The 13864-nt window shown below is 36.0% G+C and overlaps 1 protein-coding gene across 4 annotated transcripts in view; it reads left to right on the top strand.

Annotated features, from left to right (window-relative positions):
• Nucleotides 1–13864, top strand: part of CPNE8 (copine 8) — a 261364-nt gene that overhangs the window by 233241 nt on the left and 14259 nt on the right. For 3 of the 4 annotated variants that reach the window (XM_030938809.1, XM_030938808.1, XM_030938810.1), the window contains 3 exons: nt 1874–1976; nt 3639–3696; nt 8936–9009. In XM_030938809.1, the coding sequence (XP_030794669.1) occupies nt 1874–1976; nt 3639–3696; nt 8936–9009 (235 nt within the window). Of the gene's footprint in view, nt 1–1873; nt 1977–3638; nt 3697–8935; nt 9010–13864 lie in introns of those variants that run through there. The other variant, XR_004059563.1, reaches the window with a different exon arrangement.

Genomic DNA, 13864 nt, shown 5'->3' with positions numbered 1-13864 from the left:
TTACTGTGATCTGCTTTAGGCTGTATCTATAGCTCTCTTATAGTGTGAATATATTCTTGCCCTTTTCTTAGATATACATTCTGATGTATCCAAAGAAAATCAGTTAAGCTACTGGAAGCGGTATTTTATATGACTGCATAGTAGTCAGCTGTCTGTATTGTTCTTTAATCTGATAGATATTTTACATTTTAAGAGTACCATTTGGTAAGAAAAGCATGAAAGCCATACTGTTGTACTTAAGAAGGTTTTCACTACTATTTATAGTCTTTCATTATTCTCGTGAAATATAAAACCCGGTGTTTCTGAATCATAGTAAGAAATGCTTTCTTAAAAAATAATGGATATTTAAAAATTAAAAATTGAGATCTTGGGGGAAATTGTTAGACTTCTTTTCCCTAGAACAAAAAACGTTAAACACGGAATGGGAGAATAGGTTTATAACTGCTTTGGACGGTTTTCCAATGGTTGTGTTACTATAAATTAACACATATTCTTTAATGTCCAGGATCAATTGTTCAGCATTATGGCAATATTTTTCATTCTGTAGTCCATTGTGGAACCTGTTCAACATCCTGCTTACAGGGTGTGTTCAGCATGCCACTTACTATACTTACTTTATCAATCTTTAAAATTACCAGTATTTTATTAGTAGCATGGACAAATCTTAGTATCTGTAGTCCGTGGGGGAAAGTCATATTTTTCTTTATATGTTTTTAAATTCTGCTGCCCAAGAAATAAGTTGTGCCCTGACATATGTTTTATACTACTTGTTTGTCACCAACTTGTTCAAATGGGATTCACTGGGCTCCTAGAGATTGTAAAGGAATTTTCATTAATTCTTCAGGTTTTAAGAGAGTTTTTACTTGGTAACTTTTAGAAATACAGATCAAGGTCTTCTTTACTATCCTATCTCCTAAGAGAACCGTAATGCTTACTTAGCACCAGACATGAATTGCATGCCAGTCAGGTGCAAAAATCTTAAAAATTATCTCTATTGAGAATATAGTCTAGATATCTAGAATGTAGAAAACTAGAGAAAAAGAGAAATATAATGAAATGTAACATATTAATAAAATTCACCTCTAAATTACTAAGTATTATTTGGTGAGAATTCTGATAAAATTCAAGTACTGGAATATGTTGTTATCATATACATAATTTTGTGCTTTGAAATAACTCTCCATGTCATCTTTCATAGATTTAACATATATTAAGACTTGACTGTGAATGTGTCAAAAATATTTCTTCTATTGTGTAATTTTATTGAGGTGAAATTTTCATAATAAAATTCACCATTTAAAAGTGTACCATTCAATGACATTTAGTACATTTGTAATGTTGCAACCATCATCTCTATGTAGTTAAAAAACCAAAAGCATTTGATTATTGCTATCATTTATACAATGCTTATATTGAATACCATACATGCAATTCTTTATTAATTCATGCAGCAATATAAAGATGTAAGTGTTATTATCTCAATTTTAAAGCTAAGAAAATAACATTCACATAGCTTAGGTAATTTACTGAAGATCACTTACATAATGTGTTGCTTAGTCAGGATAAGTCTATTTCCAAAAGCTATGCCCATTCCTTTGTACTAAATAGCCACTCATCTAGCACACCTTTTATTAGTAAATGAACTTCTAAGGCAACCAGATATTTCTGTGTGGCAGCATTCACTAACATTGCAATTATTCTAGTGTGTTATTTCAGATAATTAAGAATTTGAGAGTTTGCATAAGATACACCTCTAACATGTTCAAATATTTTATTGAGATTAAAATGTTTGTTAACTATTCCAAATTGTATGTGCCAACCATCACTGTATAGAAAACTGTTTTACTTTCCTTACCTTTTCGTTGCCTTTCAGATACGCTTCTTCTGTAAAGGATGGCTCCCAGTATTTTGTGCTTCTGATTGTTACAGATGGTGTTATCTCAGATATGGCCCAGACTAAGGAGTCCATAGTTAATGTAAGTGGGGGGTCACTCCGTATTGGGCTGGCTACGTGACAACATGGTGCTACTTAGAGAGAGACTAGAGTATTTTAGTTAACAATAAAATAAAATCACCACACCTTTGCAGCATATTGCGTCTCCAGACAACGCATATACATCTTACCACTGTTCCATGGGGATCAAACTAAGGGGTATGAATATTTTAGTTAAAAAAAATTCTTGCCGAAAGAAAAAAACAAAGATAATAGCATAATTTTCACAGGCATGGGTGTGTTTGCCTCTATTAGTTTGATCTATTTGTATACAATCTTGTGATTTATACTGGTTATTTCTTAACATTTGCATTCCAGTTAGAGGAGAACTATGATAGCTAATTGCTATTTCTGTAGAACTGGATAGTGACTGATTAAAAAACCATCCTGCTGATTATAATTCTTAATTGTATGTTTGTTTTTTTAGGGTTATTTGATCGTTTACTAATCTATAAAATCTATATTTACTAGGTGGTAATCTGTAAAGTAATAGTTTTTACTCTCTAGTCTCTAGGTTTAGCAATGTTTGGCATGAAGTGGACATTTGATAAATATAGGCTGCAGGAATGAATTGCATTAAAATACACTTTAAAATATGGACTTAGTAATTTAGGTTTAAGAGGGCATGATGCCCTGAGGAATAGTCATATTTCAGTGACCTTCATAGCGAAAGATGTGGTTGCTCTAGTATTCTGTCTATCTGTTGCTGGATCAATCTCACATTCTTACTATTAAATTATTTAAGTGATGATATGTGATATGTTATATGGAAAAAACATGTTATAACATGAAATATTTAGTCTCCCTCAAAATCCTCAAGGATATTTAGTGCATAACAGTACTAACTCTCTGTAATGATCATTTGTGTTCACTTATTTACTGTGAAAATTGTTTTTTCTAACCTTGGGTATAAATGAGGTAGATTATGGTACTACTACTATTTTATGAATCTGATACCACTTTCCCCTTTAGCAACTGAAAGATTTTTCTGAGGAGAAAGAACATGAAAAGAGGACAAAGATACCCAAAGTCAGCTTAGAAAGGTTCTGTCTGAGAGTAGCAAGTGGAAGCAGATGCTCCTTATCTTCTATTTGATCTTACCCAGGGCTGGTCATTTCCGAAGAATGTCCCACTGGATTAATGTGTGCAGAGAGTTTGGAAAGGATAAGAATGGAATTGAGTATATTATTCTGTATTAACAATTTTAAATATGTTCACAAATTATTTTAATGAACATCTGTGAAAAAAATATTAAATAAAACTCTGGCTGTATTTGCTTCTTAATTATTTTTTCTTTCTTAATTTTGTTTTTTAGACAGCCTGTTGCCCAGGCTGGAGTACAGTGACATGATAATAGCTCACTGCAGCCTTGAACTCCTAGGCCCAGGTGATCCACCCCCCTCAGACTTCCAAGTAGCTAGGACTTCAGGCACACACCACCACACCTGGCTAATTATTTTTTGGTGTAGATGGGGTCTCACTATGTTGCCCAGGCTGGTCTCAAACTCCTAGCCTCAAGCAATACTCCTTCTTTGGCTTCCCAATGTGCTGGGATTTCAAGTGTGAGATATGATGCCTGGTCTTTCATTATTTTCTTAAGAACTCAGTTTTTTAATTGAAACCTAATTGTGTTTTCTCTTTGAAGGCCTCAAAACTTCCAATGTCAATAATTATAGTAGGTGTTGGACCAGCAGAATTTGATGGTGAGTAGTAAAATTTCAATAATATTCCTTGGGAATTCATTTAATCTGATGTAACATGCTCTTAGGTTTCTGCCATTCTTGTCTCTGTAGAAGGATGTGACTGTGTATTTGGGTTTGTATATAATGTTCATGTGTCCATAATTAGACATATACATAGATAGCTCATGATGATGTCTATTCAGGTGTGCCAATTAAAAGATCCTGTCTTTTGACTAGGATATTATCTCTCTAGTTTATAGATTATTTCAACATGTAGCTTTCCGTTTCATTAGAGATGGTTTATACCTCAAAATAATATTTCCTAAGACTGACAGAGAGTTAAATTGAGTTTTTGTTCCCAAGGCAAAACACACTCTGGGTTCACTAAAACCCTTTAAAGATGAGTGCTAAATTAATAAATCATTAGGTTGTGAAAAGAAATGTTAACATAAGCATAATATGCTAATTTAATGGGTTTTCAGGCTCTAGCTAGTTGATAGACATTAGTCTTATAAATAAAGAAGTTGTGTCATATGAAAGAGCAAAGTAAAATGAAAATGGAGCTGACCAGCTGAAATTTAATGAGACTTTACATAATTGTGCTAAATTGGCATGCTGGGTAGTTTTTCATTTAGGCTCAAGCCTTGTTCAAATGCCCATTAAGGGACAAATGCTTGTGTTAACGAGTGGTCTGGGTAAATGTTCCTAGTCATCTGATAAATTCCTTTAAGAGAACTCTGAGCCAGACAGCAAGTACGCAGACACATAATATTCACTTGGTTCAGGTGTTTTATATTAACAATGGCAGCTTATTTAGCTTGAGGCTTTGGAAATGAGAATGGTTTTAGAATTATTGAAACAATCTTTGATAAGTTACTGGTTAACTTAGGCACATAGGTGGCTAACTAGAGTGTAATTACCACTGGGGTGATTCTTATTTAATGATCAGTCCCTCCTCCATGAGGATAACACAGAGCTGTCAGTCTCAGGTAAAGCACCACAGGCAAGTTGTATTGCTGACCCTGGAGTCCCTAAATTCTAATCTTGGCTGGTCATCCTTTCTAGCATTATAAACTTACAGTTTCGAAAGCAAGTCATTTATCCCTCACTGACACTGCTTCTGCTGATATTTTCTCTATCTCTATTAGCATCTACTTGAGTTGTACTTCAGACATGAATTTCAGATACCTCTCTGGAGACAGGAAGGCTAAGACATCTTTCCTGTCCATGCTTTGCACACTTGATAATCTGCATTAATTAATGATAGACTGTGATTCACAAACTTCACCAATTGGCTAAAATAACTCACGCTTTCTTCTTTGACTACTATTTGCTTTTGCCTTTGAAGGATGTATCTTTCATGGGTAAATCTCAGGTCTCTCAGACTCCTGTGGAAGTCCACCATTAGGCATATGACCTCAGAGATGGTAAACCTCAATCAGTTCTTTTGCTTTGAGAGCCCCCACACCTGATTCATAAATGCAAAGCCACTGACCCTTCCCGGTATATATTTCTGGTAATATATTTCTATACAGAGCAGCAGACACAGCCGTTTGGCTACTGTCCTTATCCAATAGCCACAGCTATTTATTTTCTTTGTTTCTTTAGTTCCCAGCAAATTTGTTAGGGTTTTAAGGTATGGTAATTCATCATTTCTTTCTCTGAGGTCCTGAACTAACTGAAAAAAATATATATTCAAGAATCATTCTGATCACTCTATCAGTCTTATTACTAGCAATGCAGAATTTGAGAACTTCGGTTAACCTGTGAATAATCACATTCCCATTACTTCCCCCTCCCCACCCCCAAGATTAAATTATCTCATTCTTATCTCCAGGACTTCTCCTTATGGAAAAAGGCAGAGTTTTGCCTATTAAGCATGCCACCGAGAGAAATTATACTTATCCTCAGGATGGTGCTGCTCCAAATGAGAGTGATTCAAGCTCAGTTATTTCTTCTAATCTTAGTAATCCTATTCCTCTTTCCATGCAGAAAGGTAAATGAAGATTGTAGATGAAAAGGGAAGTTGCCTTCCCAAAAGTTAAAGTGAAATTTTCCTCTGGAAACATGGGAACAGGGAATTAGGCTCCTGTAACACCTGGTTTCTGTTTTCACCATGATGGAAGTTTTAATGGGATAGAAAAACTTCGGGCCCAGTACTAGAAAAGTAGATTATTCTTCTAGGAGACAATAGATGCTTCTCTGAAGTATTTTTCTTTTTTTCCTTTCAAAACACATCTCTTCCTGGCTAAAAAAAAAAGTTTCTATATTAGACTCATGTTTAATATAGAAAAATCTCTGACTAGTCAAATTGTTGCTCTCCTATCAGAGGAGCCTCTCATGGCACTTCCAAATCTACTCTAGAGTAAGTGTATATATCACAGATATGAACTGACTGACCGAAATCCAACTCGCAAATTGTATTAGTCCGTTTTCACGCTGCTATAAAGAAATACCCGAGACTGGGTAATTTATAAAGGAAAGAGGTTTAATTGACTCACAGTTCCACATGGCTGGGTAGGCCTCAGAAAACTTAGAATCACAGTGGAAGGGGAAACAGGCACATCCTACATGGTAGCAGGAGAGAGAGAGCATGTGAGAGGGCAGGAAAGAAGGCTATTTATAAAACCATAAGATGTTGTGAGAATTCATTCACTATCACAAGAACAGCATGGGGGAACCACCCCCATAATCCAGTCACTTCTCTCCCTCTACATGTGGGGATTACAGGTCCCTCCCTCAATGAGAATGGGAATTACAATTTGACATGAGATTGGGGTGGGGACACAGAGCCAAACCATATGACAGATTTCGTCAGCTAACCACATAAATCCAACATCTACACATTTTTTAACCTGACAGACATTGTTTGCATGGGCAAGAAATACAATATTTTGCCATCTGTCCTTTGAAGGTAGACGAAAGAAGAATAAACTGTTAGATTGAGTATTTAAATTTAACTCTGTATTTTGATAAGACGGTTTGAAAACTATCTACATAAATTTCCCCAGTGACTCTTTTTCACTCCTAAAAAAAGAAACTTTATTGTGAAGAAAGATTTCTCAAAGCAAGATTTCTTTATACTTAAAAGGCAGCCAAAAAGTCAAATTAAAGCAGCATCTGGCTATCTGCTTTGATTCGAGTTAGACGAAGGGGATAAATAAAAGGGTTTCTAACTTCATTGTGTCTCCCATGGGTAGAAAGAAATGCAGAGCTGTCTCATACACCTTTCCAGGAAGAGGTAATGGTGGGAGACTGGGGTTCATAATCTCCACCTGCTTGAGGACCAGATGGTCTGCAAACCTGAAGAGTAGACCTGACCCCTCCACCACTTACACACCATCTCTCTTGTTTCTCTCAAAAGTATAGCCTCGGCCGGGCGCGGTGGCTCAAGCCTGTAATCCCAGCACTTTGGGAGGCCGAGACGGGCGGATCACGAGATCAGGAGATCGAGACCATCCTGGCTAATACGGTGAAACCCTGTCTCTACTTAAAAATACAAAAAACTAGCCGGGCGACGAGGCAGGCGCCTGTAGTCCCAGCTACTTGGGAGGCTGAGGCAGGAGAATGGCGTAAGCCCGGGAGGCGGAGCTTGCAGTGAGCTGAGATCCAGCCACTGCGCTCCAGCCTGGGTGACAGAGCAAGACTCCGTCTCAAAAAAAAAAAAAAAAAAAAAAAAAAAAAAAAATATATATATATATATATATATATATATATATATAGCCTCCACTTGTTGCTGTCTACAGTGTTTTAAACCAAGGGACATGCTGAAAAGTGGGAAATATTTTATAGGACCTCATGCTAATACAGTATTGCCTAAATGACTGTCCTTTTCTTCATTAATTGGAATGAAACAAAGACCAATGGGGATTGTAGAGGATTGTAGAAAGTGAGACTTAGATCATCATCTAATCCTTGTTTCCCATTTTAGCATGAGTATAGGGTAATTGTTGTAAATTATTAACATGTTAAAGAATAATGGAGAAGTGTTTGTGACCACTGGATGTTGCCATTGGTGCAAAGTAATGTGAAAATTGTAAAAGCAAATTTAGATATAAAAAGAATTAATCACTGAAAATATTTGAACATAATAAGTTACATTTACATATCCAAGAAGTAATGGAGATTAAAACATGTCTTTTGCATTGGGGTAATTATCTTATTATTGATAATATAGATTTTACATAATTATGATATATATTGTACACCTTGACAAATTATTGAACAGTAGCTCTCTGTTCATTTGCATACTCGCAGTGTTTCAGCCCAAGCATTGACTCATGAACATGTGTAGAAAGGTAAAATTGAAAAGAATGTTTTTAACCCAAATACATTATCTAAGCACCAAAGAAAAGAGTAAAGAAGTGAGGATTGTATGCTGACTGAGCAGTATTGGAGTCGGGTAGAGAGGTGATGAGGCCAAAATTATAATTGTAAGTGGCTCTCTGGAGTCTGGTGAATGTCATATGTATACAAAATGAAATAACAGTAATAGAATTATACAAGCACAAATTAGCATTCCTCATGTAATTAATTATTTAGAGAATTCTCACTGAAAACTTAATAAACCCTAGAAAATATTCTTAATTGCAGCATGGCATTACTGTATCACCAGCTGTCCCATTATATCGCAGCACTTCCAAATACCAGCTGATCTAGGAAATGTCAAAATTATTTCTTAATCAACAAAAAAATTGTACTTCAGAAAAATCATACTTTATCCAATCAGTATAAGAGCAGAGAAAATGCCTCTGTTTTTAAAACTGTTTGTAAAGTAAAAATTGGGCAGTATGTGTTTGTGCATGTGTGTATGTGTATGTGTATGACTTTGCCGTAGTTTCAGTAAAAATAAAGTTCAACTTGTAATTGAAAATTCTATGATGATTAAGGCCAAGCTTCTTAAATTAGAAAGAAAAATTAAAATTTGATGGATTAACATCACTTGCTCAGTCATGTAACTATATAACCCGAAGTTTAGAACTGGTAGAATGGAGAGAGAGACTCAAACAGTTTCGCAATGACTGGCTCTGCTCACCTTTCAAAGAGTCACACAAGATCTTGGCTCACTTTATTTGTCTGTAAAATGCACACTTAGTCAAGTTTTGTGTGAGAAATGAATGAAGACCTGAAGGGATCAACATGCTTTCTTTCTTTTCATAGGACATTTTGCTACTTCATACATCTTGATTTCCTTACTGTCCACATTGTTTTAGTATTTGGCTGAAATGTACTGAATAAATGATCATATTTTCTCTTAAAGCAATGGTTGAATTGGATGGAGATGATGTAAGAGTCTCCTCTAGAGGAAAATATGCTGAAAGAGACATTGTACAGGTAAGAAATAAATCTTTTCCTACTTTACTATTGCTAGAAAACATCACTGGGATATTTTAACAAAATTAGAAGCTAGAAATATAACAGTTTTTTAATGATGCTTTTCTATTTATTAGTCTCAACAAAAACTAAATATATTTTAATCTGGTAGATACTCAGAATAAATAAATTTAGTAAAAATGTACCAAAAACTTTGTATGTATTTTCATACTTCCCTCATAGATTATGGTTAAGAAAAAATAAGGAAACAGATCCTAAAATATGTCATATATAAAAAAAGTATATCTACATATAGAAAAGGCTAGAATTGAGAAAAATACATAACTAAAGCCTATTATTCTGGAAGTGAATATAAACAATCAGTAATTAAATGCAATTAAAATTTATAATTGAAAGCAAGGTGTTAATTCAACTAAATAGTTGCATAAAATTTCCATATTTTGTAGGATGGCAGAATGGAAAACAAGCTGTGAAGTATATCTTTTTGGATAGGAAAAGGAAGAAGGTCTCAGTACCATTTAAGCACATGGTATCAAAATTTTAAGGGAGCAAACAATGAACTTTAATATTATTTCCTAAATATTAACATATATATTCACCCATAATACAGTCATTAATAGAAAATAATTTGTAATTGTAAGAATTGAAGAAAGAGGAGAGAAACACAAAGGGTGGCTCGACAGTCAACAGCTTTATTTCAAACCTGGGAGGGATTTTTGACTGAATTAGGTCAGAAGCCACACTCTCTTACAGACCAAGAGTTTTTAAGGATTCAGGGTGGGAGAGTTTATCAGAGGCTTGGATTGCTTCTGTGTCTCTTTGTTGTGCTTATCTGGGAGGGAGAATTGTGTGTCTGCTCCCATACATCTTTTCTGCAACTTCAGGCATATCCTTCCGAGTCTGCATTTAGCTTCCCCATCTTAGCGCACCTGAAGGGAAAGGAATGTGCTTACTAAGGCCCACTGTTTTACTGGGCCCATTGTATAAGGGTAAAGTTTGGCAGTTACCTGAGAGACTTTTCCTCCCACCTCCCTCTGTGCCCAAGCTGTCTTATCTGTGTTTTATTGTCTGCTCTTTGTGGCTGCTTGTAGTTAGAAGAGAAGTAATTTCCTTAAAATGCATGAGGCTAGAAAGGGAGCTGAAACTTAACAGTGGCCGTGTTTGTCTGAGATGACTGTGCTCCTGCTCTATCAGGGATCATCATACAGAATTTGGTTCTAATTCTGACTTTTCCACTATGATAACTTGGATAAGCTTTCTAGATTTCAGTGTTCTGGGGAATAAATAGAATTGTGAAGATTAAGTGAAATCATGCATATGAAATACATTCCTGAAATAGAACTTTTAGACAAAAGAACAACAAAAAATACTTGAAATAATTTGAGGAAATAATAATATAAAGTAATCTCTTAGTATGATAATATAAAGAGTAATGTTGATAAAGATTCAAAAATAATTATTATTCATTAGCCAGCAAAATTAAATTTTTAAATAAAAACTTCTGTAAAATAGTTTTTTTAAAAAAGATAACTGAATATGATGTACGCTTTTCAACCTAAAGTACTTGATACAGTAAAAATCACATTCACATAAATGATTAGGTTAAGAGAAGCTGAGAAAAGGAACTTGGTGATATTGTCATTTGCTTAAGAAGCTCATTATGTGTTTTTATTTTTTATTTTATTTTATTTTTTTTTGAGACAGAGTCTTGCTCTCGCTCTGTCACCCAGGCTGGAGTGCAGTGGTGCAATCTCAGCTCACTGCAAGCTCCGCCTCCTGGGTTCACACCATTCTCCTGCCTCAGCCTCTTGAGTAGCTGGGACTACAGGTGCCCGCCACCATGCCCGGCTAATTTTTTTGTGTGTTGTTTTAGTAGAGATGGAGTTTCGCCATTTTAGCCAGCATGGTCTCCATCTCCTGACCTTATGATCCACCTGCCTCGGCCTCCCAAAGTGCTGGGATTACAAGTGTGAGCCACTGCGCCTGGCCCATTATGTGTTTTTTTCATAATTAGACACATGATTATTCACCTTAACCTCATCAGCATAGTTAAAGGTCTAAGTAATTACACTTTATTTAAAATCTCTCTATAATATCCTTTCAGTTTCCAAAAAATCGAATTACTGCATGGAAGTATGAATTTGAAGTGTTTAGAATGTGTTATGTTGCTGTCCTAATGCGTTTTTACTAAGTTAGCAGAGGCAACCTCATATCTCATAGTTCCATTTAAATGATGCTTAAGAGAAGCATGGTATTACTTTCTTCATTAGGAAATAGCTAAGATTGCTCACATGATTAAGGTTCCTTTTAAGAAGGCCAGTAGGTTATGTTAGTGACAACCTATTTGCATTAATAAAAATTGTCCTTGATCATGAAACTAATCAATCAATAGCTATATTACATTGAACAGAATATCGAGATAGGTCACCGATGATCTGTGAAACTATACTTTTGTCACTCTGGTCTTCAACAAGTAAAAATAATTTCTCTGTCTTTGTTTCATTATTGGTAGACTCAAAATTCTTTCATCTTTGCTCCTCCCTTGATGTCATGAGTCTCAAAGGAAGTAACAGACATAAAATACTTTGTTACTTACCAATAGCGTAGGTACATATTAGTATAATTATATAAGTTTTTGCTTCTTGAAAGTCAGAATCCGACCGGGTGCGGTGCCTCACGCCTGTAATCCCAGCATTTTGGGAGGCCAAGGCGGGAGGATCGCTTGAGGTCAGGAGTTCAAGACCTGCCTGGCCAACATGGTGAAACCCCGTCTCTACTAAAAATACAAAAAATTACCTGGGTGTGGTGATGGGCGCATGTAATCTCAGTTACTTGGGAGGTTGAGGCAAGAGAATTGCTTGAACCCAGGAGGCGGACATTGCAGTGAGCCAAGATCATACCATTTCACTCCAGCCTGGATAACAAGAGCGAAACTCCGTCTCAAAAATGAAAAAAAAAAAAAAAAAAAACTGAAGGATTCTGACTTCTATCACCATAAAGTAACACTGGGATCCCAAAGATTTTGAACACACCTGGGGATACAGGTGAACACTCACGGGATTCTGCCATGTAAAGTTGAACTGAAGAATAGTGAAGTCTTAACATTTACTGAACAATAAATTAAAATGTCCCTAGGAAATTAGTGGCACCCTTAATGACAGTGGCATCTTGACTTACATTCCTGCATTGACTTAGAGATTCAATGTACTCTTTTCTACTTTCATGGAGAAGTTTCTAAGTGGTGGTCGGTACTTTACATATCACATTGATCATTTACATTCACATTGTGTAAAAGAATTGGCACCTCCTCTCTCACCTTGAATAAGGCTAAACATTCCACCATCAGAGTTTTCCAGGTTCTACCAGTCACTAAAACATTTTTAAAGCAAATTATTTTAAAGGAGAGAAACACTCTTGAATATTTAGAATAGTGGGGTTGCAAGTGTACATGCAGGATAATATTTTCAGTCTTCCCATGGTCAGAAAAAAACTGTAAACCAATTCTCTAAAATATTATCAGATAATAGGGTCTATTTCTGCTTTCCATTTCTCACTGTTTGAAGTGAATCCAGTTTATACACACAACGCAGTTGAAATTCCAGATTTCTCAAGTGGATAAAGAAAACCCTAAGGTGGCAAATAATAGTATGTAGCTGAGGTTCAGCAGAAAATTGGGGGTAGTAGATGGGGTTTTATTATTATAGTAAATATTAAATACCTTCCTTTTCATATAATGATATTTAACCCTTTATTAAGTGTTTCATGTGCTAGGCAGGCTAAGAGCTATAGCATTATATCACTCAGTCCTTAATTTACTTTATGTGACAGGTACTTTGATTATTGCATTGTACAAAAAAAGGACATGAAGCTAGCTCAATTCCTCTTGTCCACAGTCACCCAGCTAATGACCAGGATTTAATCCTAAAATGTCTGATTCTAAACTTAACATGTATTCTATATAATTTTGATTCTAACACCTAAACATGGCATTTAAGATTATCCGTGACCTGATTTCAGGCTCTTCTTTTTTTTTTTTTTTTGAGACGGAGTCTCGCTCTGTCGCCCAGGCAGACAGATCGTGCAGTGGCGCGATCTCGGCTCACTGCAAGCTCCGCCTCCCGGGTTCACGCCATTCTCCTGCCTCAGCCTCGGGAGTAGCTGGGACTACAGGCGCCCGCCACCTCGCCCGGCTAATTTTTTTGTATTTTTAGTAGAGACGGGGTTTCACCGTGGTCTCGATCTCCTGACCTCGTGATCCACCCGCCTCGGCCTCCCAAAGTGCTGGGATTACAGGCGTGAGCCACCGCGCCTGGCCTTCAGGCGCTTCTTTAGCTAAATACACACAGAAACAGACAAACACACTGTACTTTATCTTAATAAACTAACTTCACATCACACATTTCCGTGGTTCTTGCTTTTATTTTCACTTGTCATTTTACCTGGAATACTCTTCCTCCTCATCTGTGCTGATTGAAATCCTATACTTTGAAATTTCTCAACATAGAGCCTGTCACACAGCCCTCTCCGAAGACCTCACTCGCCACACCTGGATGAATTTTCACTTTGTCCCCATATTACTTTGTATCTTGCTAAAAATACCGGTCATTGTTTGTCTTAAAGTTATTTACAGATAAGAAAACCGAAGCCAGTCCCAGAACAAAAGTTATTTAGGTCATAAGTTGGTAGATCCAGATTTCCAAGAGTGTTCTGGTTCTAAAACCGGTGTTACTCCTATTATAATGCACTGTCCTAAAAGACAAAATTTTAATGAAAATTATTAAGATCTATTACCCTTTTTATATTACCGAAGTGGCTAATGAATTCAAGTCAGATCCATTTGAGTTCAAATAGTGAT

Source organism: Rhinopithecus roxellana, chromosome 10 (assembly GCF_007565055.1).
Source record: "Rhinopithecus roxellana isolate Shanxi Qingling chromosome 10, ASM756505v1, whole genome shotgun sequence".
Classification (NCBI taxonomy): domain Eukaryota; kingdom Metazoa; phylum Chordata; class Mammalia; order Primates; family Cercopithecidae; genus Rhinopithecus; species Rhinopithecus roxellana.
This window is presented reverse-complemented; position numbering and strand designations above follow the sequence as displayed.